The 24,296-nt window shown below is 41.9% G+C and overlaps 3 protein-coding genes across 3 annotated transcripts; 2 read left to right on the plus strand and 1 right to left on the minus strand.

The window, feature by feature from the left end:
- Positions 1-7,188: 7,188 nt before the first annotated feature.
- Positions 7,189-8,769, minus strand: LOC149299242 (ER membrane protein complex subunit 8-like). The gene is made up of 5 exons (XM_089486471.1): positions 8,569-8,769; positions 8,381-8,457; positions 8,018-8,087; positions 7,653-7,747; positions 7,189-7,348 (listed from the first exon to the last, which is right to left on the minus strand). The coding sequence occupies exons 1-5, from the start codon at positions 8,767-8,769 to the stop codon at positions 7,189-7,191; spliced, it is 603 nt and encodes a 200-aa protein (XP_089342597.1).
- A 1,146-nt stretch (positions 8,770-9,915) lies between these two features.
- Positions 9,916-12,145, plus strand: LOC149299243 (cytochrome c oxidase subunit 4 isoform 1, mitochondrial-like). Its single transcript, XM_089486473.1, has 5 exons — positions 9,916-9,933; positions 10,792-10,865; positions 11,105-11,272; positions 11,561-11,692; positions 11,969-12,145. Exons 2-5 carry the CDS (start codon positions 10,793-10,795, stop codon positions 12,103-12,105), a joined length of 510 nt encoding a protein of 169 aa, XP_089342599.1. The 5' UTR covers positions 9,916-9,933; position 10,792; the 3' UTR covers positions 12,106-12,145.
- A 1,986-nt stretch (positions 12,146-14,131) lies between these two features.
- On the plus strand, positions 14,132-24,250 carry LOC149299244 (dual specificity protein phosphatase 22-A-like). Its single transcript, XM_089486470.1, has 7 exons — positions 14,132-14,152; positions 15,582-15,615; positions 15,984-16,066; positions 19,496-19,545; positions 21,563-21,637; positions 21,877-22,048; positions 24,056-24,250. Exons 1-7 carry the CDS (start codon positions 14,132-14,134, stop codon positions 24,248-24,250), a joined length of 630 nt encoding a protein of 209 aa, XP_089342596.1.
- The last annotated feature ends 46 nt before the right edge of the window (positions 24,251-24,296 follow it).

Raw genomic sequence — 24,296 nt, forward strand, 5'->3', positions numbered from 1 at the left:
AACCATGACATAAATCAGGTCTCCCCCACCATCCTTCCATATCCCCCCGGTGTGCGATCCCAAGGGGGTGGGGGGTTACAAAACCACAGCAGGTAACATCTGTGTTCTTCACTGTCTTGTTAGCCATGTGCATTTAGGCATATAACTTAGCCTTTTATATAACCTACATCTCCGAGAGGGATTAAGGGCCGATGCTGGTTATAAAATGTAGCCTCGTCAACCGTCTATTTATTATATTTATTATTATTAAGACTTCATTATAGATCTTAAGTGTTTCAGCAGCTACTATATCAATAGAGAGTAACCTCCATGCAAGTCTTGTGAAAATTAATCTTGGTTAGAAGTGCAGATCTGGGAAGGGCAACAGCCAGCTTTAGAGTTTTCCGAGCATCCCCGACCAGTAAACCCGCTCGGTTAATCCGTGTGTAGATCCATACATACACGTCAGTTTATAAGACACGTGATTCACACCCACTCTAGAGAGAAAGAAAAGTTGAACATTCCTTGCCCTCAGGCAATCCCAACCGTGGAACAGGTTCTGTACCTATTGCACCATACGACATGGGAATGGAGTGATTGATGTTGCCCCTGCTTGGCAATACCAGGCGGCTTGCGTCTCCTCTGCCAGCTGGAGCGATGTGCGCTCGTATATCTCCCAAGGGAAGCAATTTACAAAACAGCACCTTCTCGAAATCTGTGATCCTCCCCAACGCAGGCTGCCAACTTTCAGTATGCGGTCAGTTAATTAGCTGAACAGAAAGGGCTTTGGTTCGGTTACGGCTACACATGTAGAATTATTTTAATATGCTGTATCTACCTGTAAGGGGTCATACACACGGTGGTCCGGCGTAATGTATTTTTCTTTTCATGCACAAGACATCGTTTTTTTTGGTCATGTGGTCCCGGTGAAGGCACCGGCACGGCTGTGAACGCGGAGTAAGGCAGTAACGGCGCTCTGCATTCTTTGGCGTTAACGGTAAGATTGGCAGATCTAATGAAAAGTCTTCAGTTCCCCAGAGGCGTTATCAGCAACAGATTTTATCATCTGTGTCCTTCTGAGACTCCTGCCCCATGCCGCTGGCAATCAGCGTCCCGGTGGGAGTCGGAGGTGTGACAATAATATCAGGGACATTCAGGTGGTGGTTGGAAATCGCGGCGGGAACCTCCTCCCGGCTTCTGTAACAAGCCTGCAGCCCTGAAAAGGTAGAAGTAAGAACAAGAAAATACGTAAAGTTTTACATCGTATGACAGCAATTAGACAAACATCAAAAGTTTCGCTTCGGTCCCAGCTCCTACTCTAGAACCTCACTCCCTCATTGAGGTCACTGCAAACTCCCCAACAACGCACTCAACTTTTGGCATTCGGTGTCGGACCCTGCGGCAAGACAGATCAGCCGGACGTTGCAATTTGTTAGTTTACGTTCGTTTCCTTACCTTTCAGACACGACAGATTAACACCCATCTTTTTTTTTATTCTGTCTGCTCAGTATAATCCCCGATCGGTTTGCTCTTCCATCGTTGTAGTCAAGAGTTTAGCTGTCACTGCAAACCTAGGATCCTAAGAGAGCATAAACGAGAGGAATAACTAAATACAAATGCTCTTCAGCCGGCCGTCTCTCGGTTGTAGTAAGTGCGTCGTGCATGTGATGTGTTATGTGTCAACAACTTTACAACAAGAAACGATGGTGTTTTAACATTATTACATAAGAGCCGACATTCTGCCCGCAGGCAGGGAGCCGTATACACATATTGTGCAGGAGAACGATATAATGCGAGTATTATAGACAGACATTAAAGGGCTATTTAAAGAACTTCACACTAACCTATGAAACCCCAAAACCACATTCTTTGAGCTCTCGCTGCACTGGGAAGCCCTGCGGAGAAACGTGTTGCAACGCGCAGAGGTTCGGTTTCCTGTAACCGGTTTGCCATTAAACTTCTGGGCAAACGGAGTACTCGCCCCCACGCCAAAGATTCGGTAAAATGTTTCTCGCCTACTCGTCGTCAATTACTTTTGGAACTAAGATGCACATCAACTGGTTTGTGACGCACACTCTTAGCTCCAAGTATCTGGAATGGTTGGTCAACTAAATGAGTGAGCGCACCGACTTGTTCAAGTGCCACACACGTCTTACAATTCTAACACTATATTGTATTCTTCCCTTGAAAGCGTAGATGAACGTGCGCACCGCCTTCCATAATTCGCCTTGCTTCTATTAGAGATCATTCTCTGATGACTGCGGAAAACGGAGAACTGTCCTGGTTGCGTGCAAAGTATTAAATGCAGCGTTAAGTGATGCTGGCATCATCTCCGAATATCCAGCGTGAGCCAGGTCTGGGGATCCGTGAGCGAACAGCTTGCTTGCTGAATAATCGGGGACACTAAATGCCACAGAGAAGAGTAGACGCTTCAAGAAAGAACAGCGATTGATATCCACGCTTTCCTAAGGTTCCTTTTTTTGTTCCAGAAGAGCTGAGTAAACGGATTAAGCCTCCTTTCTGCTCCAAACTCGATATAATTTGGACACGAGACGATTATGTGCGACCTGGAAGGAGCTGCCAAACACTTTGCTTACCATGAGAAAATCTTATCCCCTTTAGGTGGAGTGAGGAGAGCGCCAGCGGGCGAGCTCCTGCCAACGGCATTTATAAAGAACCGCAATATGAATGAAATACGGACGAACCACCCCACGCCGGTGCTACTGCAGGGTTATTTTACAACAGACTTCACTGCACAATTATTTGCCGTTTCATAGCTGCAAATAGAATGTTAACACTGCTATTTATTGCTTTATTATTTCAGTCTGGCTCATTTCAGCCCTAAAATGTCATGCCATCAACAACAAAAAAACTATCTAGTTCCAATTATAGTGTATGCAATAGGAATTGATCGATATGTATACTATACACTAACTACTGGTTACATTCTTATTCCTGGATGCATTTAAAAGCACATCATTTTATGTACAGTATTATTAGAATCAAATACATATGTTCGTGTAACAATACGGCAACCCAACCTCCCCGAAACAGTATGCAATAAGCTGTAGGTTTGAAGGCAGGCAGATAAAACCATCTGTAGGAACCGTGTGAGTTTCCGTAGATCCGTCTGTCTGGGAACACACAGGCTGCAGCATGCGTGGTCTGCGTCGGGAAATGCCCCGAGTTGCCTTAAAGCAGACACTTCAGACAGAAGGCTCCCCCCTCCCCCCCAGCAAGGAGCCACCTTACCCTGTCTCGGTGCTTCATCTGCGCACGTCCGTGGCTGCTCTCTTCACCCCCTGGTAGCTCAGAGCTGCTCTTTGACAGCGGAGGTGCTTCCTCTGAGCTGCACGGCAGTCACATAGTCAGATCTGCAAGGAAGAAGAGACTGAAATCACCCTTTTCCCTCTTTGTTGAGCTACAGAGTGGAATGCAAATTGTTCCTGGTACTGCCTTCCAGATTTAGATATTAATCATGTAACGCATTAACACAAGCTTGGCAAGTAAAGGATTTTAAACCATGCCCTGCACTTTTCACAGACGCAGCCTGAAGATGTTACTGCCGATAGCGAGACAGTTCCTCAAACGTATTACCTCTTCGAACCTTCTGTGACAGAGGAAGCGGTGCGTTTCTAACTTATCAGGCATTCGACCGAAAGGTGACTATGTGGCAATGTTTGAGAAGTGGTCTCTCCACCGCGGCAGCCTATGAAACGGTCACGCCGATTGGACCATACCATGTTTACATAAAGGGATGGAAGATATAGGGTCAGAATATGCCGTGAGAAAGGTTATGGGGGATTGGAAGAAGCTTGCATACGATTGAGCAAGAGGAATTAATCAAGTTTGGTGGAAAGAGGAGAGAAGCGATGCGCACCTTCATTCTACTTACTTGCAAAGCAATACTAAAGCAAGCGTGAGTCAGAACTTGCTTAACATAACCTCCGGGAAAGGAGCTGGGTCATAGACATCCTCCCCTCATCCATTATCAAAAGGGTTGACAGCGCGATCAGTTAAATTATGCTATTAGTCTTTCAAGCATTGCTAAATTCACTTTCACGTTTAGATCCTTCGTTCAGCTGCTCTCTCGCTCTCCGCACAGGGGGCCGGAGCACATCATTTTTAGTTAAATATTAACAAGCTCTGAAGGTCTTCATTGGTTTGAGATTGCAACTCACAGATGTACGATAACATGCCCTTCTTCAAAGGGTAAGCGAAGAGGTAGAACATGCCATTCACAGGTGTACCTTTCAGAATGAGCTTTAAAAGAAAACATTATTTAAGCCTACGTTACGTTTCCTGGAATTTCAGTCTGGGAAAAACGTCGAAAACATCAAAACAGCTTCAGATGTTAGCCGCAGGTCACCACGCCAGGACTCCAATCTGTGAAAAGGTCCAGAGCTAAAAGTGCTACAAATAAAAAGTAACCAGAAGTAAGAAGTCAAAATACACACATTTCATGACCACTAGATCCATTCAGGAATAAACTTACCCTATTGTGGACACAAGAGACATCCTATTCGATTGTCCATTTCCCCATGTAAACACTCATAACGCCCCACAAAGAGGGTTCTGGTCCTAGTCAAGGGGGGTATCTCAGTACTGGTCCGATACTTGGCATCTGGCCGATCGTCTCAATGGCAAGAAGTGATGATGCTCACAGAGCTACATATGGTGTGAAGGTTCACCTGAACGCTCACAAAAGTTGTAGTATTAATCTTAACGTTGCGAGCTGTAATCCTTCCGCCATTTTTGTTACAGATTCTAGATTAGGATTGTAAAAGCACCAGCATTGACTGCCCTTCAAACGCACAATCAACACCGTGACAGGGCAAAGACGACAAATACAAGATCGTTCACAGGAGATGGAGGAAGCAAAGCTGCCCTATATATATTATATATATATATATATATATATATATATATATATATATATATATATATATATATATAGCGCACACAAGCCAGTATATTTGCTGGATACTGCGACACATTATATGAATTAGCCATATATAAAACTAGTTTTCTAATTTTGGGTATAACTCTGATAAAAAGTATGTATCAAACCCACAGATTATGCTCTCTCTATTGAGACAAGCAGACTAATCAGAATTCCATAGAAGCCGTTTTAATGTTAATTAACCTTTTTTATGTCAAGATAGACTTCTATCCTGCTAGATTCTAATTTTTGGAGACACAGTTTGCACAGTCGATGATAACACACAGACCTTGAGTCTACAGCGAGGGACAAAACAAACTGTGAAGAACGTTGGTTTGACCTTTGCCATTGCATGGCAAGAGATATCGTTACAAGAGTCTAATGCGAATTGGTGAATAAGATGATAGATCCAATCATACGATGCACTTACTTTACGGTCAAAGAAGAGCTGGCACGGGTTCCCTCTCCATGCATTTACTAGCCAACGTAGGACATATTGTCAGAGCAGCTCCTCTCCAGCTCAGAGCTGCCAGGTTTGTCTGTATGGTCACTTACTGCTCTTACTATCCAAGGTGATTGACCATCTAATCTGCAGAGAACTAGTGCACCTTTTACAAAATAGACCTTGAGCTCTTTAGGGGGGCTAATATGGACTACATACCAATGGCTCTCTACGGCAAGACAAAAAGTAGCCCCCAACACAATCGGTTATAAAATTAAAGTGGTGTTACTTAAAGCATGGCATCCGTACTGATCATTCCAAGTGTCCAAAAAAACATATGAATGCAGGTTGGGACGTCGCAGCACCATACTTGGTCCTTTAAGGTCCATATCTATCTCATCATAACAGCCTGACATTGGGTATCACCTTTTATACAAGAGAACAGCTAATGACATAAAACAGCGCCGTGCGCCGAGCACTGAATACATTATTATTATGGTATAGGCCAACCAAAGATCAATATACAAAGTGCGTCATTCGGTTTAACCCCTTAAGGACCGGGCTCATTTTTCGTTTTGTACCCTGTGGGACCGAGGCTGTTTTGACACTTTTGTGGTGCTTGTGTTCAGCTGTAATTTTCTCCTCACCCATTTAGTGTACCCACATAAGTTATATATTGTTTTTTTCAGGACAAGATGGGCTTTCTTCAGATACCATTATTTTGATCGTATCATCTTATTTACTATAAAAAAATTAAAAAAACATGGTGAAAAATTGAATCGTTGATCACTTTCTAAGCTTATTTTACTTTTTGACGGTTCAGGACCGTCAAAGGTCATTTAGTGACCTTCATGTCATGACGGTCCTGAACCGGCAAAGGTCGCGAAGGGGTTAACAAGGGTCTTATACGGAAGAACAATGCATAATACTCCCCCCATGTTTCATAAACAAATTCATTTTATTTTCAACAAAAGAACAATACAAACAAGTAAAGTGTGTATTATGGTTTGGTTTTTTTTTTTGAGTGTAAGACATGCGGGAGTGACTCCAAAACATTGAAATTTAACAGAACAAGCAGGTCGGTTTCAATATCGTTAAAACACCCAACCACAGAGTGGATGAACTATAAGGGATGCATTAACGTATCGGAAGAAGGAAAGGCATTGGGTGCAACAGACAGATAATTATGTACCGAAGTATACATATCTGCTTTCCACCTTCACGCAAAACTAGGATCAATAAGACCCTTTTCACATCAAAGGCAGGTGTCCATTACTACCCCGGGCAAAGCAGATCTAACGACTTAGAGGTATATTCCTAAACGGTATCTTTTATTTGTACATCGGAAGGAAAGAAAATAAACGTTTCATTTGTGCCAATCTAAACATGGTTAATTCTCTAAAATTAAATATTCTTTCACATTTCAATTATATATAAACAAGTACAAATTACACTACAACAGACAACATTATCTAACATTGATAAGTCAGAGTTAAAACTTTTCATTTGCAAAAAAAAATAAATCTGAGATATCCTTAGAAATTATCTTGAGATCATAGAAAACAGGAAAGAATTTTAACCGTACTGTGAAGCTTGCAGAATCTGCTGACACGTTTCCCGTTCTCTATGACACAGGTGTCAAACTGCATCAACCTCTCCTAGCTTCTTATTAGTAAGGGCCGGCTGGTAAAATGGAGCTCACCCAGGCCATAAGCTTTCTCGGGTTGATGATCCCCACTGCGGTAGAGATGTTTCCTTAACCAATGGTTTTTACATTCAGAGGTCATCTTGCATAGTATGGACCAAGCCAGAGATCTCTGCACCCTTAGCATAGATGAATAATTGATTTGTTGATATCCGGGTTGGTCCAGTCATTACGGAGGTCATCAAGATGGCTATCAAAATCCACAAGTGACTCGTAGGACCTGCTGTCCAGGAGGGACGCAGCAATCCTCTGGGCTTCCGGCCAGTCTTCAAAAACATCCCTGGAATCAGAAATAACCGAGAACACAGTCATCGAGCCATGAATACGAAACGTTTCCAGTTCTGCTGTGAGCAGATCCATCACATCTACTGTACATCTCTCTACTATGGAAGCCGCTGCAAGTAATCGCTAAGACTATGTGTAAAACCGCACACGACGTAGTGTATCACTATTCACGTGGCTGATAAACCTCGATCTTAATGTTCCATATCGTAATTCTGCTTCTGTCCCGCTGAATTCCATGGCAGTCCGCTTTGCATGCACTAGGAGGGCAGATATCACTTATAGCGCCTGTGCATACTCACTCATGTGGATCTCTGCACTTCCAACGGTTATCGTGGTACTCGTGAACAGTGATGGCCGGGATTATGCATTCCATGGAGAATTTAGTGTTGTCTACCTGTTCACAAGAGAAAAAAGCTGATTGCGTGTTCATAATTTCACATAGAAGTTAAGCCTCAAACGAAGCAAAAATATTCTGCAAAGCCCAGTTAATGCACTATTTACTACAAATAACGCAAAACTTATCCAAAATCCATATAGGGAAGGTCAATAAATTAATAAACCAGAATAATAAGATTCATCTAAATAAAATACAGTATCAAAGCTTTGGTTAAACAATATAACCCACTGGAGTAAACAATATAGTGTAAAAAAAAATATTAAATACCATTATTAGAGCAGCATTGTTAAATCCCTCTGCAATCCGAGAAGCGATCCTTTCTGCGACCTGGTTTGGACTGAAAGAAAGCTTGTTATTTGTGCTGACGCTAAACAGACAGAATGATTAAAAAATGCAATTAAAACTTTTGACAAAATAAAAACAATACGATCACAAAGGGTCATCACACCCTAAGGGGAGGTAATATGGTTTTGTTAAAGGTTATGGAAGGCGAAAGGAACATGGACGGGCCAGCAATCCATATGGTGGAGGAAAGGAGAATACGTTAGGAACCAATGATTGTAAAGGTTTTATCGCTCACAGGGGGCGCAGGATACACGGCACAAAATGAACAACACAGAGCTCACTGACCTCACATCTTTAAGACGTTCATTGGCTTGGTAATAACCGGCAATCACGTAATTATTCTCTTTGCACCACGTGTCGATCTAAGAATAAAGACACACGGACGCTTTTGAGACAAAATAACTTTTCCGTGAAATAAACCATCCTTCGGCATGACGTTTTAGCGCCTACATGGTGAAGCATATAACTCTTACCAGCGTTAATGCCACTTCCAGTACGGGCGCCAGTGCGATGGTACCGTGGAAGAGGGGGACACAGTCCACAAACAGGACCTGCTGCTGTCCGTCTTTGCGCTTTTCTGCCACTAAAATTCCATTAACGGAACAGAAGGGATACTTTGCTCCGTGGAGCATCATCTTGCAGTAGGCTTGCGTCGTCAATTTAAAGGTCGGCATTTTCTAAAAGGCAAACAATGGGGCAGATCAGTGCCATCGCAGGAATGTGAACACCAATAAACGCATGAACAGCCTGACGTAGGATAAACGGTGCGTACTTTACCATCTTACGCAAACCATAAGCCGGTAGACGGAGTGAGCCTTATCCCCAGGACAGGAGGAATGCAATATTATCATTTTCAGAGTGGTTTCATTTATTTGTTTGTTTCGCTATTTATTTCTTTACCGTTTATGATGTGATCTCACAGTACATTACACAAACATCCTAAACAAACACGCACACACATTGTGTTAAATATACACACACACATTATATATATATATATATATATATATATATATATATATATATATACACACACACACACACGTTATCGGTACACAAAGAATGCATGCAAATCACACCATTCAGATGCCCAGGCTTCCTCAAATATAGTAGGCCTCGCTGGGAAACAAAGGGTTAAAAAGTCGGTGCCGATGTGTAAACCGGTTCGTTTACAGAACAAGTAGCGACCTCGGAAGACCCTGGGGTATTAACATCTGATACTTACCGCACGATCGGTCCCGTAGAGGAGAATCCCGGGCAGTATCTGCCTGTCGCCGTAAGCACTCACTCACACTCACACTGCCGGAAACCAAGGCGCCGGCTGTCGGAAACACTCCAAGGCCGAAAGGTGACAAGCGGCTGTACACACATGTGACTGACTCAGCAGCGGCCATCTTTGAAACGGGCACTAAGTGCCTTCCCCATCATCATACCAACAAACAAGCCCCCGGCATTCGGTTTTAATGTGAAATGCAATACTAATAAATGACACTAATATAATAAGAAATAAAGTAGTCTGCCAGTTTGTTGCTTTTATATTTCATCTCCTGGCATTTCTATAGCAAATAAGTAATCGCTGGCGAAAATTATAATAATCAAAGCAATGCTATCCCTACTGTGATTTACACATTACTGTATATAACCGCACATACTTAATACACGGTATCCGCTGTAACCTGAGACGGGAAATCAAGATTCCTATTGGAGCCTCCGAGCTGGCCCAGCATGCAGTGCGGCAGTGGGCGGTGCCTCCTCTCGTTTCCTTTCTCTGCCCGTCTCGCTGGTTGCCCGGTGTCCTCACTCTGTTCTTGGCTGATAGGAGAGCCTGGTACCGGCAGGTAAGGCATCCCGGGCCGGGATCTCACACAGGGGATGGAGGGAGACAGTAAATGCGGGGACACTCTCCGTCCTGCGGCTCACAGCGGCTTCCCGTGTTACCTCTGGGGGCCCGAGGCCTTGTGGGGTGGGTGACATTGAGGCCAGCCTCGGGACACGGTGAGCTTCACATAGGGGACAAGTACCTAGGGACGCCGCAACTAATGAGACCATCTCAGGGTTACTTCTATACAGGGCTTCAGTTCCACCGAGGTTAACCAAGGACAACAGCTGAGAGGCCACGGTCATAAAACCATATAATATTTCCCGTATGTATTAAAAGATGGGATTGCTTCAGCTGGGGGTTCACTGCACAGGAGCCATGTCCTGCACTATATGACGATATATATAGATATATATATAATCATATACTCCCCCCGTACCCCACCGTGTGACATGGGGTAGGGTCCAGTCACCCCTTAACATTTCATGCATACAGTAGTTTCCTAAATGGATTAGGACATTTTCCAGGTCATCTTCATTAAGATGTATTAGGAGACTTTAATACACAGCATTTTTCGATTGGCTTTACCCCCCAAGGAGTAATTACGCAATACGTGTGTTTACATTTGTACAAGCCCCTATATATACCCAGGGAGAAGTATAGAAATCTGTGCCTCGCCTGAAAGTCTTTCCAAAGGCACGGTGACCTTCCCGAGAGGTGATCCGAAGGCACGCAAAGCCTGAAGCGGCTCTCGCATGTATCATGCTAGGTTAGGGGCAGCACAGAGTACCTTGTGACCCATGTCACAGCTGATTTCAGTATACATGGTGATACGTCCCGTCCACCGTACTAAGATACCCTTTACTGTATTTTGCAGAATGTTGTCTTCAAGAGTTCTCAGCTTAGTTGGGAGACGAGCTCTTTCTACCTCTGTCTGTCTGCAAGGCCACGGTAAGTAATCCTAACGCTTACTGCTGGTGCCCACGGTATGCATGAAATCAATTCCCAATATATCTCTTAATGTAAGATTAGACAGGGAAGCGCACCGCAACGAGCCCTTATTCCGCAGCGCTGTACAATGGGATTCATCATCGATAGATTACGTAGACGTAAAGTTTACCGCGTATTGTCCTGTGTTTGAGGCTTCGTGTAATAACTCTCCGCTCATCCTCTGCGTTTTGTCTTCAAAGCCAGTGTCGCCAAACCTGAGCCATACAGTCTCCCTGTATACATTGACCGCCGGGATACTCCGCTGCCAGATATTGCTTTTGTGGAAGCCCTTGACGTCGAACAGAAGGCTCTGAAAGAAAAGGAAAAGGGCACATGGTCTGCACTGAACACCAAGGAGAAGCTTGACTGTAAGTACTGGTCACTGGGAGGCAGTGGGTACAGATGCCAGTCAGCAGACATTTCTAATGCCACAACACTAGTTCTGGTGATTATTGAAGCTGTAAATAGCTTTATATTGTTACGTAGCACTCTGTATAAATGGTAATTAAAGTATCCTGCTGCCAGTTGGGCAGATAGTTTATATTGTTGGAGTCGGACTCTGGGTGGGTGTAACCGTTTGATTTCTGCTTTGCCGATATTTATTATGCACAACGTAGAAAAGCCTAAACAGGGAAACGCATTTACTGCCTTCACAGTGTACCATATCAAGTTCAATGAGACTTATGCTGAAATGAACAAGGGATCAAGTGAATGGAAGACCATCGTTGGTGGTGGCCTCATTTTTGTGGGACTGTCCGCTTTGATTGTCATTTGGCAGAAAAAATACGGTAAGAATACAATTTTGTGTATTTGAAAGTTTCTGTAATTTCGCTGCTAATTTAGATTTAACTGATCTAGGAAAGTTTTGGCCCGACGCATTTTCTTTATAGACGTGCAGAAGCCGTTACACCCGCGCTGCTTTAATATGCAATGTATAAATAACCCTTTGGAAGTAAATTATTTATTTGCATATTGTGTATGGCAAGCCTGGGACAAAATGAATTGGGTAGTGACTCTTAACACTATATGACTGGTTTTGATTCATTCTTCATCTTACTTTGTAGTTTTTGGAGAGGTTCCTCACACATTATCAGAGGAGTGGGTGTCAGTCCAGACAAAGAGAATGTTGGACATGAGAGTAAACCCAGTTCAGGGTTTCTCTTCCCAGTGGGACTATGACAACAAAGAGTGGAAGAAATGAAAGCTTTTGTCCCCGAACACTCCAGTTCTCCGTACAAGAAACCGTTTGGTCCATTCCTGACCTCATAACCACATTACCTCTCAACTGGAATGTTTCCTCCATCAAAACGATGTTCCTAATAAAGTGTTGGTTTACTTGATCTCTGTGTCTGCTTTAATACTTTGTTTTCAGTAAGGTTTTTCACAGTAGCCCTCTCCTGGGGCTTCACATTTTCTGGGAAGGGCAAAAAGCATTTGTCAGCCCACTTCTGTTAGTTTAGCATTTTTACCCCAATTCAGAGTTATAAAGGTGACATCATATGCCATTGCTGAAGTGGTATGATCCAAAGTTCTCCTACTGCCTTCACAATGAACGAACAAAGTCTGCCTCTTAGTGGAAACTGTGGCAGCATGGGATAACATCCTGGGAACATTGGTTATTAAGTGGCCCGGATGCCTCACTACCCCCTACTGATCAGTTAAGGAATAGGTGTGGGCCGGGCAATGGCTAAATATTAGAGACTGACAAGGACAACACGGACACCTCCAACATAAGCGTGTGCTGGATCAGGGAAAGGCAAAGGTCAGCCTCTATTAGGCAATTTCTCAATACACTGTTCAGAACGCAAATAAAAGGTTTTAACCATTCTTTAATAAAACCATCTACGCAAGCACAATACATGTATCAACAACTAAAATATATTGGCTTCTAGTGGACAACAAATTCATAGGAAAAGAGCGAGGTAACCTTTTAAGACATCTCTTTGGTTATCAATATTTATTTAGCATCATATTCAGTAGTACAAAAATCAGAAGTGCATCACAACAATCTTATGTAATCAAAAGGTGAGGCCCCATGCAAAGTGATAATTTTCATGTATTTAAAAAAGCTACCTGCGATGTGAATGGTTGCATGTTCTATGGTCTCACGAAGGAGAGCTGGGGATCTCTGACTAGCCCTGTTAGCTCTTTGGGTAAGATTATGGGAATTATGAAACATGCAAAAGTGCAGTAAAATGTGTGCTATGTATCATAATATTCTGCGCATATCTGTACTAATGCATTTAAACACTTATTCAAATATATAAGGACAATAAAGAGACTGCCTCCAGGCCGTAGCAATTAGAGATGCAGTGACACTCACCCTATACACTAGTAACCGAACTCGTCTTACAGATTGTACAGCACTATGGAATGTGACGGCGCTGTACAAAATACATACTACTTTTTTTTGCTGTATATCCTACAATCTCAGTTGCCTTCAGAATCAATAAACTCTGCGTCCCCCTTTCCTCCCCGTATGTCCCTGTTTTCTGGGAGCTCAGATCATTTGGCAGGTATGAGGGCATCACCAAGTTATGCAATGCAACGTGTAGAGAAACTACTATTTATAAATCAAGATGTGTAAATAAAATGCATCAAGCACAAAAGATAATTCTATACTAATTATTCCAGGCATTAACGGGGTTAAAAGAGTGGCAGCAGAAATTTCAGGCTGTATATGGCTCAAGATGCACTAAACATATTGGTATGAGTGTGTGCGTATGAGTGTGTGCGTATGAGTGTGTGCATGTGCATGAGTGGAGTCTCTATTAACCCAATTGCTGTGATCCATCAGATCTTTTCTGGATCAGCTGCATGCCCCCTGCTGGATCACTCCAGGCTGCGAGTTTGCGTGGGATCCGGAAGAGTAATCCGATCCCTTAAAGCTTGTGATGCGTGTTTGTCCTGTGTTGTGATGATCAGAGTCACCCAGTGGAGAGCCTGGACCCTCTGCTGCCCTGATCTCATGTAAGCAAATATGACAAAGATGCCATCATCACCCCTTCTGCATGGATATCCCTCTGCTTTCTTACACCCTGTCTTGTTGGGGGGCTCCTCTCTGACTCTCATTGTTTTGCTCTCTCCCACATCCCTCTCCCTAGTTGCTGTGACTCTCTCCTCTATCTAAGCACCCACCACACTGTTTTCTGGTAGCAGTAATTCCCCAGTCACTCTGCATTCAGGCTGATCTGTGTGTTTACTTGCAGCTCCTGGTTACCAGTGCCATGGGTGGAGGAATGAGCCAGGTGGGACAGTATTCTGCATGCCTTGGAAACTGCTTCTTTCACTCTAATCCCTTTGTCTCTCTGCATCAGGGATCTATTATTAATAATGCTCTCTTTTCACACTGAGTACTATATATTAAGTATTTACTTATTCTTTGTCATATACCAGCAAAAGCCCATTCAGAACTATAGGAACAGCCGGTTGTGATGCCTTTTAACTTGAATGGCTGAACAGTAAGAAGATGCCTAGATAATTCTATTTAGGTTCTACCTGGTATAACCTGTAGAGCACCTGTGATAGCTACAACAATGCCCAATTTACTAAACATTATATATCTCGTGTATAAATCACAGGGCAAAGTGATGTCACTTTTAAACAGAAAATATCACGCACATCAGCTATAATATTTATGCGGCTCTGTAGTATGCATCATTTCAATAACTGGGGAAATTAATCATCCCAACAAATCTTAAAACACAGTCTTGTTTTGTGCATGTCTCGAGCATTCCCAAAATGTTATTCTCCCATCATTCTTCTGCAATAACATTTTACATACTGGTTAAATCTTAGTACCTGTCTTTAAGGACCCGGCAGGACTCTCTCCTCAGCGCCAGAAAGTAAATGTTACAACGCACAGAATTCATTTGTTCCAGAGAAACTCTGACCGGAACACGCAATTCCACAAAATAGTTTTGGATTAGGTTATTTTCCTGCAAAATGTATGCAAGGGACAAGCATCAAAAATAATGCTTTATTTTGGTCTGTTTGCTAAATATTTTGCTTTGTGCCCCCCCCCCCCATGTATTCCTTTTATCTGTTGTGTGAATTTGGCTCTGATGTATCCATTACTAATAGATTTTGTGAAATGTCAGGATGAAGAAGGATCAGCTAAAATTAGACTTTGGCGAGCTGCCCTCGCTGCAGAGTAAATACAGCCTCCCTACACAAGCGCATGACGGGACCCTTTAATAACCCTTTAATTCCCTTAATGGTGGAAACATTCTGTCTAAAGTGCATGTGAGTAACCCTTGACCAGTAATGGACATCTCCATGGGGCCCAGGGACTTTGTTGCATCAATGAGTAGCATCTTTCATTTTTTTTTTTGTCCAAGATGACAGCGTCGGATATTAAGTGTCATAAAGAATATAAATATTTCCCTTTACCATTTACATTCATCATTTTGAGGTCCTATGTGCTCCTGGAGATTTTGTAAAGCTAAAGTCCCCAGGTCACCTTATTTTGAGATGCCATTTAAGAACATCAATGCATAGAGTGCATGGAGTCTCCCATACATACAGTAAAGCACATAAATATCGAGCCACAGAAAGAGCGAGATCTTTTGCCTTGTCTGTCGGTGAAAGAACCTGTATGGTCTTGGTATTGACAACCAACTGATCCATCTTTTTTTAATCTGGCAATCTATATCACTCCTTCCTTATCCTCAACAGATCGTGCATGGTTTATATCTTGGAAATATCAGGGGTAAGTAGAATGTAATTTCTTATACATATATGTTATTATACACTTCCAACATACTATCTTATCCAGCATTATAAAGGCAGTACACAGGTGTAACCACAACATCACATATTATGGATTCCTAAAGCTTTGTATAGAACAAATTTAAGCTTGTCATACCTTTTACATTTTCTACAAACAAGAAAACATTCTAGAGGGGCTAAATGGCTCATAAAACACCTTTTTAAATGTATTTTACAAAACATTTTAGCTGTTTTAAGGGAAAAGGGTAAAGCCGTTTGTGGCAATCTTAAATATTAAAAATAGAGTGTATGCTTGCAGCGCAGAATAGAATCCCTGTATACCATATCTCCCCCTTCTCTGTTCTATAGATTCAGAAGATAAGTTTACGTTAAGTAGAAACGGAGTCACACGGATAGTGTCTGTCCACAATAACGCCAAACCACTACTAGAGGTAAGTGGTAAAGAGCAACCTTTTGTTCTGTGTATGCAGGAGATATTTTGTTCAATGCCCTGGAGCCAAATCTGTGTGTTCAAATGTATAATTAAAGCAATATTATTAGTAACCATACAAGTATACATACCACAGACAGTTGAACTCCAGACACAACGCCTGGTAGATTATATTGCCCAAAACAGTTTCACAACCTGCAAATGAGATGTGCTGGCAGACATGGGGAGCTCTATTAAAAGGTTATTGGACCATATTTTTGTCCACTCTGCTTGTATATACCTCTGGACAAGGTATCTGTTTTATGGTGAGCAAAATTACTAACTGCATATGTTTATATAGTGGTTAATGTATGCAGATTTAAATTTAAGTTTAATAGCAGACATTTACCTAATGGTCAGATATCAAGCTATGTTGCTTGTCATTTTTTATTCCATTAAAGATGACCGTGAGTTGGGTAGAAAAATATTTAGTCTTGAGTTACTAAGTTATATGCAGGCACATTGCAATCTAGAAATACTTTTATGATTTGAACACAAGAGGCCAGCAGCATTCTACATATACTGGATAGATCACTTGGCTATGGGGAAGCAATACCTACATTTCAACACTAGAGGTCTCTGGAAATGAGATACATTGAAAAGTAGACTTTACAAGTAAAAACATAGGCACTACTTGTGGATTTTGCACAAAAAGTTGATAGCTTTTATTGGGCCAACATAAAAAAAGATGTATAGTTACATACACTTTTTTTTAGGACCTCAAAGGTCTTTTCTCCAGATAGAAAGATGCACAGACAAGCTGATCATCATGTGCGTTATTGGCCAGCAGGAGTTGTCTACCAAAATGTTGCGCGATACCAACATTTTTAAGGTTGTATTTGTGGATTGTACTACATTTATGATATTTAAAAAAAAAAAAAAAAAAACATGTTCCCCTAATATTCACACTAGCTGGAAAGCCCTACCGCGTTTAGTGCGCGGCATTGAGTGGGTTACATCACGTATCCAGAGTGTGGTAGGGAAAAAGAAGAACAGGAAAAGAATGGCTGAATTGAGCAATACACCAAGCACAGATTGAGAGCAGTAACCGCAGTGCCATGGGCTTGTGGATGACACTGGCCATCCTCTGCAGATGGCTCTGGTTTTCGGCTCATCTTAGAGACACTCTGGAAGGAAACAGCTGTTATGACCCTGTCTTGTAGCACTTGCTACTAGAAGACCACAAGGCGCTTGGTGTGAAGTTGCAGTTGATACAGTAGATTTGTCAGGCCCGCTGCAAGGCACGGAATACACTCTAGAGAGAGGACAGAACACGTGGTTCTACGAGCCATTTCACCCTCTCTTTTCTTCAAGGATGGGCTGTGCATTGTTACAGTGCTCTGGCACTTTACACAGTTTCCAAAAAGTGAGAGTTTAAACTTAATAGACGAGGTTCTGGTTCTTCTTTTTTTTTTTTGTATTAGGTCACAGAATAAAAAAACTCTCCAGTAAGCATGAGGCTTGCCTCTAACTTATAAAATATATATTATTATAACATGCGAATGGATGTGTGTTACTGCATAATCCTGAACAACGGGATCACTTCTGCACTTTTACCGATTGGGTCGAACCTTTAGAACATTTATTATAGTGATGTTTGAAGGTCCATTCTGCTCCTGGAACTATCAAAGGAGCTTTGGAATCTTCAATACAGTTTCTGAGAAGTCTATATCCTTGGAAATGCCTGTAGTTTTAAGAGAAACGCAGGTAGAGCAGACCGAGGGACGTTTTAAGGATGTGAGGGGCTGACAGGAAGGAGGGGGCTCAGCTCTGTCAAACAACGCCTAGTTAAAGCTCAACAGCTGCAGCCAACCTAAATAAAACCCGAAGGGGGTCTTGGAAGTAACTGGGGACACCTGTAACATCTCTTCTGGCTGTCCTCACACGTCAAAACGGGACTGTTTCTTCCCATGCCTTATAGCTAGGAGCTTACCTGTGCCACCCTAGCTCTGTGCCAACATCTGCTGCCAGTATGCCATTTGTCAGAATGAATGGCTTGGCTCTTGTGCAGAAGGTACATTATATGCAATCTGTTACTTTTTCTGGGTTCCACATGGAATTATTACCGCGGTACTTTCTGCTTTCACAAAAACACAACTGCAGCACTTCCTGGTGCCTGTAATTACTTTTGTACTCTGGGAACTCTACTGTGGCACCATCTGCCGCCGCCCCCCCCCCCCAATTTGCCACCCTAGGCCTCTATAGGTCACTGATTTCATGTCACTAATTGAAATATGAATTAATGCTGCAGCAATTAACTAGGATAATGTGTCTGTTTCCTTGCGACCATTACTCGTTTTACACTTTGAGCAAATAACTGGTGCAAGACCAAAAAAGATGAAAATTAAATGCTCAATGTCATTGAATCCGTCAATAAAACATTCTGCACCCTCTCTTCCTGTAGAGCGCTTAGATCCATCAAGACACCTTTTTACCAATATATTATTATTAGATACCCAATCCATAAACAAATCTGTAGTAGAAAATGGGCAAATTTTAGTCTAGTCCCTGCCATCTCATGAAAGCATATGGATTATGTAAGTGAATCCCTTTAACGAGCTTCTAATACCCAAAGAACGAGTACAGAAGGAAGCCGGTATACAACTGCGGTCTTGTATTGCGTGTATTAATGCTGGTCTGTGTGTGGTAAGTGTGAGGTTCTCTGAATAATGCCTTCCTGATGTTTGGCTATTTATACACTCCAGATGTTCCCGTAGAATCCATTTCCTGCTCTCCTTTCCTTCACACAATGGCAGGCCCAGGATTTAAGACGCTAAAAAGCCTCCTTTTATAGTGATTTCCCAGGCATTCAGCTGTACAGTTCCATCTACTCATCGCCAAGACGATTAGTAATAGTTTAAAGTCCAAGAACCTTCTGATAAATCCAGGTCTGCGGAGGGAGGATTGCCACATAACGGACCTTTAGCGAATGACAAAATCTACATGTTTATGGAACACAGAACCACTTATGGGTTTTTTCCACGTAGCATAAAGCAATCAAATATGAGATCAGCTGAGCTTCTGCAGTCAACTAGAACAGAACATTGAAATACTCTCGGTTCTTTATGGCTGCAAAAGATCAAAAAAGCTAAGCGGTAGACAAAACATCGCATTATCCATTCACCAACTTACTTGGGGACCAAAGGCTTGGGCTAGATGTAGAGACTCGGTACTTGCAGACACTCCAGACAAGCACCGAGTCCTAATTATGGAGTGCATACTTAAGAACAGCAGCTTTCCATGCATGTTAGAGTCTTATATTAGTCCCTGGAAAACTTTTAGTATCACAAAAGTATCTAAAATTACCTTGTGTTGAGGCACCCATTAAAAATACTGCACTGGGATATCCCTATATCACTTGGTGTACTCAGAATTTCCCTCTGTTTTGCAGGAAATGACTTATCTCTGTGTATCAGCCTCTGATTCATCCAACCAGAACTTGTAAGTTCATCAGTTATGTTCATATGTACAAACGTTACATAGTATTCGCTTTTATTTCCTCCTGTAAGCTGCACCGCACTATAGCAGCAAAAGTCTGGATTTCTCTATGTAGAGTTGTGGATTATACAGACAGTTTATTATAAAAAGTTAAGACGTTGAAGCTGAGTAACTGATTTCATTAATCAACTGAAACCCGAAATGGTGAGTTGGGGGAAGTTCATGTACCATTCTGTTATTGAGTGAATCATGGTGCCCTGGCACTGGGTGTCTGGAGGATATCACAAAAAGTTATGGGGGGAAAAAAAAAAGGATTGAGTTTCAACCGCATACTTCTTAAATCAAAAGCTATGGTGGTCCTTAATCAGGGACAGTTTATTTTTATTATTTTACAGTCTTGGATTAACACGTGCTTCCTTTTTACATTCTTCCAATTCATATTCTGTGTTGTCTCGTAAAAAAAACACCTCATTTTGGAGAAAAACAAAAAAATAAGGGGGAAACCTGACAGATGTCAAATAAACGTCAGTCTTCCATTACTTCCTTCTACATGTAGTAATAATAAAGATAAACTCTGGAGGCAACCTCATGGATTAATTATAAATACTGCCCAATAACTGTGGCCAGAAGTAGACCGATACTTAACATACGTTGGATGGGCTGGGGTGGTAATTCTTGGCAAGGGAAGGAAATATTTGCGTTACCAAAAACATTGTATTGTACAAGTCAAAATTTACACCCGAAGTTCATCGTGGCCCACACAGAACAGGGCACTCGTTGTAAGGTACCAGTCCGTCAAGTTTTATGAATACATATAAACCACAGAGCCCATCAGGCGTGGCTCCTTCCACGAAGCCAATACTGATTCTGTGAAGAAACACTTCCCATTTACTCTGAATGTACCACGTCTCGGCCTCAGACACTTCCTGAGATGGTACTTCTCCTTCCATGTAAATCCCTTCCCCTTTGCTCACTGAAATCAGCTCTGTCCACCGTCCCATTGCTCTGGTTGTCCTACAGTCCAGAGCATGTAACCCCACCTGCAGCCATAGAGGAGAAAGGTCTGGAGACATGGACTTGACCCTAGACTCTAGAGTTTATGAAGAGACGTCTTTACCATTTGGGTCAGCCCCATTATAACAGGAGGTGCCTTCATGTGGGAGATACATAAAAAAATAAATCAAGCGTGATCATTTTCTTAATATTTTTTCCAATAAAAAGCATATTTAATCCCTTTGAGTGCCTTCCAGATGTGAGCAACATCACTCTTGTCACTCAAAGGGTTTATATTTAGACAATCTCTTAACTTGAAAGCCATGCTTTGTTTTGACAGAGTGTAAAAGTATATTTTTAAGAATGTAATGTATACAGATTTTTTTTTTTATTGTTTAGATGGCCCTTTAAGGATTATTACTGCACTCTCGGTTTCTGGATCCATGGGCTTCAACACATTTTTCTTAATTACCTTGTTTATTTCCGAATGAGATATTTGTTTCACTTGGTTAGTAGTTGCAGATCCGCCACAGGAAGGAATCTTTATCCGTGGATGTGTTTTGCCAATGTTCATGTTATTGCGCAATAACCAGGGACGGTAGGTGCTTTAGGACTTCAGCGACGACATTGTGCTGAGAATATGATTAGAAAATGCAGGCAGACATCTCTAAAGACATGTGGTTTTAAAGTATGGGACAGACATGAATGCTGTGTTCACCACAAATGTTCTGGTAGGCACTTTCCACCACCAGAGAACAGCTCTTTTGCTCCAAAGATAGCAGCAATAAAAAAAAGCATCAGTACTGTCTCGCTATCAGACCAGGGGCAGAAAATGTTGTCCTGAGTTTCATGGTTATTAACCCTCAGAGAAGTTAGAAGCAGCTTAGAAAAAAGGACTGAATAAATCATCAAATCAAACCTCTGCTAACTTCTCAAGGTGTAGAAAAATATTTCAGGATTTCTTCACATATTTGGCTTTCCAATCATCCGATAACCCGAATTATTTTTCATGTCTTTTTCTCATTAGGATCCAGCATTTTAAAAAGTGTATCAAGTTTATCCACGAGTCCCGGCTGAATGGAGGCGGCTGCCTAGTCCACTGGTCAGTGTTTGATGATGAATACTAATGTGCTGTGGGCTGTAATCTTTGGGATAATCTTTTGGGGTATTCTATGGAATGCCTCCGGTCTTTAGGGTCTTTGATGAAGTTTTAAATACCCAAGTACACTTGCTGTTCAATTGGGCCACAAAGAAAAACATAGCATTGATGATTTTAGGACTGGCAATATTATTTATCATCAGATAAACATGATGGGTAATCGAACTATACTTCTTACTCAGCTTGGCTGGTGTATCCCGAAGCACAACTATCGTGGTTGCCTATCTCATGACGGTGACGGATTTTGGCTGGGAAGACTGTCTGTCCGCTGTGAAATGCGTCAGGTCCTACGCTGACCCAAACTTTGGCTTCCAACAGCAGCTTCAAGAATACCAGATGACTTTGGTTACAGAGGTACTAAATGTCAGATGTCATACAGGTTCTAATCTTGCTCCATATTGCTTTGACAACAATGTAATACTAAAAATCCTAAATTATACTCAAATTCAAGAAAGCGGCAAAATATTCTGCCTATAATACTGCCTATACTCTACCTAAACTTGTAAGAACCTTTCAATGTATTTATTTTTAATCAATGTGGCCTTACTTTTCTATTTCCTTTCTTACCGATTCTCAATCCATAGACTCACAACAACAGTCACAGCACAATTATCGTGCTGCACGCGAAATAGGAGAGGGAAGTGTTAACCTATTTGTGTTTACTAGTTTACTTAAAATTAATGGGTTAACCACTCCTTAGCCTTAGGTGCAGCTATGACTAAAATGAGCAGCTTATTAAACTGCACACTTAACTTTCATGATTTATAATTTCTTGGCATGACCGATCCTTGCCCGAAAAAGGGGGAGAAAAAAAAAAAATTCATATTAAGCCCCTAACCCCATCCTCACTCTGTTTTGCCGAGTGTTTCTCTCCCAATACCCAACCGCAGTTAGAACATCTATTGGCAGCATGACACTTAAAACACTCTGATCAGTAACATGTCCTCACATCTTCTGGGAAACAACTTCAGAGAACATGCCCTTTCCTCTCCAATATCCACCACCATTTCTTCTTCTCGGCTTTCAGGTCTTCTTCAAATTGACTTTTTAATGGCTGCATAGGATTGTAAGATGAGAACCCTAAATTCAGGGGCTGGGATAACTACTTGTAGGACCGAAAATAAAAGAATGTAGTAGTGACCTTTCAAATGTCCCTCAGCCTTGTGACTTGTACGTATAGAAGGCAATGATCACATGTACTGCTGCCACTGTGACCAAAAGACCTTTCTCAGAACTTCCCAGAAGGGCTTCCCCTACTCGGCATAGTAAATGATAAACACATGATATCATTATAGGGACAAGGGCAACAACCTAGTAATAACATATCTTAAATGGGTAAAGATTTATTCTATCCTACCGACAGTCTAGCAGCCATCTAGTCGGACTCTCCAGGCATCCGACACAGGACACAGTGCGAGGCATCACGTGCGAGAAGCTGACAACCGGGGACACCAAACAAAACAGAAGGTTTTCCTGTGGCTAACCAGAGTCACAGCAAAATGGCTGTATATATCACAGACAGGAAAGGACAGAGAGAAGAAACCTTGTATATAACAGACGCAAAAAGGGAACTGCTGGGTGAAGTGTTCTTACCACTAAAAGCATGTCCGTAAGGTGCATGTTTCCATTTGTACCGTGTCAGGGACAATAACCCAATCACCCTACCTGATCTGTAATATACACCTCATACACATTTACTGTAAAAACTGCCAACTTTTTCTTTATTTGTGTATAATATTAAGACTCTGCAGCACTACAGAACATGATGGCAGCAGTTCAAGAAAGCTTCCAAACCTTGCACCACACATTCGCTTATGTTAAGCTTATTCGCTTATGATGTTTGTTACATCAACCGATTGATGCTGCAAATCCATTTTTTATCACCAGAAATACTTTAAGGCCAACATTTGTTTCATAGTCAGGATATAGAGAGTGGAGACTTAAATGGGAAACATATGAAAAAAAACAAACTTTTAAAAAACCAATTAGTTCAGCAGAGCAATGACTCACCGTCTCCAGCATTAGCACTAATGAGCTGCTCGAAACTAGTTATTTAATTGCACAGAATATAATTTCAGCTACAAAATTCCCCTACTATTTTATGCTATGGGTTTTGAAAGCAGGGAGGAGGGGGGGGGGGTGAGAAGAGAATTGTGCACCTCGATGGCATTTACTGGTTAATGATGACATCATCCGCCTGATATCAGAGGGACTGAGCGGTTGGTATGAAGGATCTGCTGGGATCAGATCCAGAGTCTGACTGCTTACCAAGTCTGTGTTTTATTTATCATCTGTGTAATCCAAAGTATGACATCCATGTGAAGCCAGTAGCAAAAACATTAATTTTCCTTTCCCTGTCAGTACCGATCGTGGCTGAGACAGGAATATGGAAGAAATCCTTTCAACGACCAAGATAAAGTGAAGATGTTACTATCCCAACAGCAGCAAAAAGATCAGCAGAGGCAGGCACAGCACCGTTGGATTAATAGACCAAATACAGAATATCCCCTACCATACAAAGCCTACGGATCCAGCAGCAGATGGACCAACCGGTAGGCACACCTAACACGCCAAAAAAAATAAAAATAAAGCACCAACAATT

Source organism: Sceloporus occidentalis, unplaced genomic scaffold (genome assembly GCF_023333645.1).
Source record: "Sceloporus occidentalis isolate IW3139 unplaced genomic scaffold, rSceOcc1.0.p SCAF_29, whole genome shotgun sequence".
In the NCBI taxonomy this organism is placed as follows: domain Eukaryota; kingdom Metazoa; phylum Chordata; class Lepidosauria; order Squamata; family Phrynosomatidae; genus Sceloporus; species Sceloporus occidentalis.

Bases quoted from the DNA above. Each gene is read 5' to 3' on its own strand.
- LOC149299244 (XM_089486470.1), top strand. From the start codon at position 14,132: ATGGGTGGAGGAATGAGCCAG. The intron at 19,546-21,562 runs GTAAGTTCATCA...TTTTCTCATTAG, and splicing joins GATTCATCCAACCAGAACTT to GATCCAGCATTTTAAAAAGT. The intron at 22,049-24,055 runs GTACTAAATGTC...TTTCCCTGTCAG, and splicing joins AGATGACTTTGGTTACAGAG to TACCGATCGTGGCTGAGACA.
- LOC149299243 (XM_089486473.1), top strand. From the start codon at position 10,793: ATGTTGTCTTCAAGAGTTCTCAGCTTAGTTGGGAGACGAGCTCTTTCT. The intron at 11,273-11,560 runs GTAAGTACTGGT...CTGCCTTCACAG, and splicing joins CACCAAGGAGAAGCTTGACT to TGTACCATATCAAGTTCAAT. The intron at 11,693-11,968 runs GTAAGAATACAA...CTTACTTTGTAG, and splicing joins CATTTGGCAGAAAAAATACG to TTTTTGGAGAGGTTCCTCAC.
- LOC149299242 (XM_089486471.1), bottom strand. From the start codon at position 8,769: ATGCCGACCTTTAAATTGACGACGCAAGCCTACTGCAAGATGATGCTC. The intron at 7,748-8,017 runs GTATTTAATATT...TCTTGTGAACAG, and splicing joins ACAATGCTGCTCTAATAATG to GTAGACAACACTAAATTCTC. The intron at 7,349-7,652 runs GTGAGTATGCAC...TTCTGATTCCAG, and splicing joins AAGTGCAGAGATCCACATGA to GGATGTTTTTGAAGACTGGC.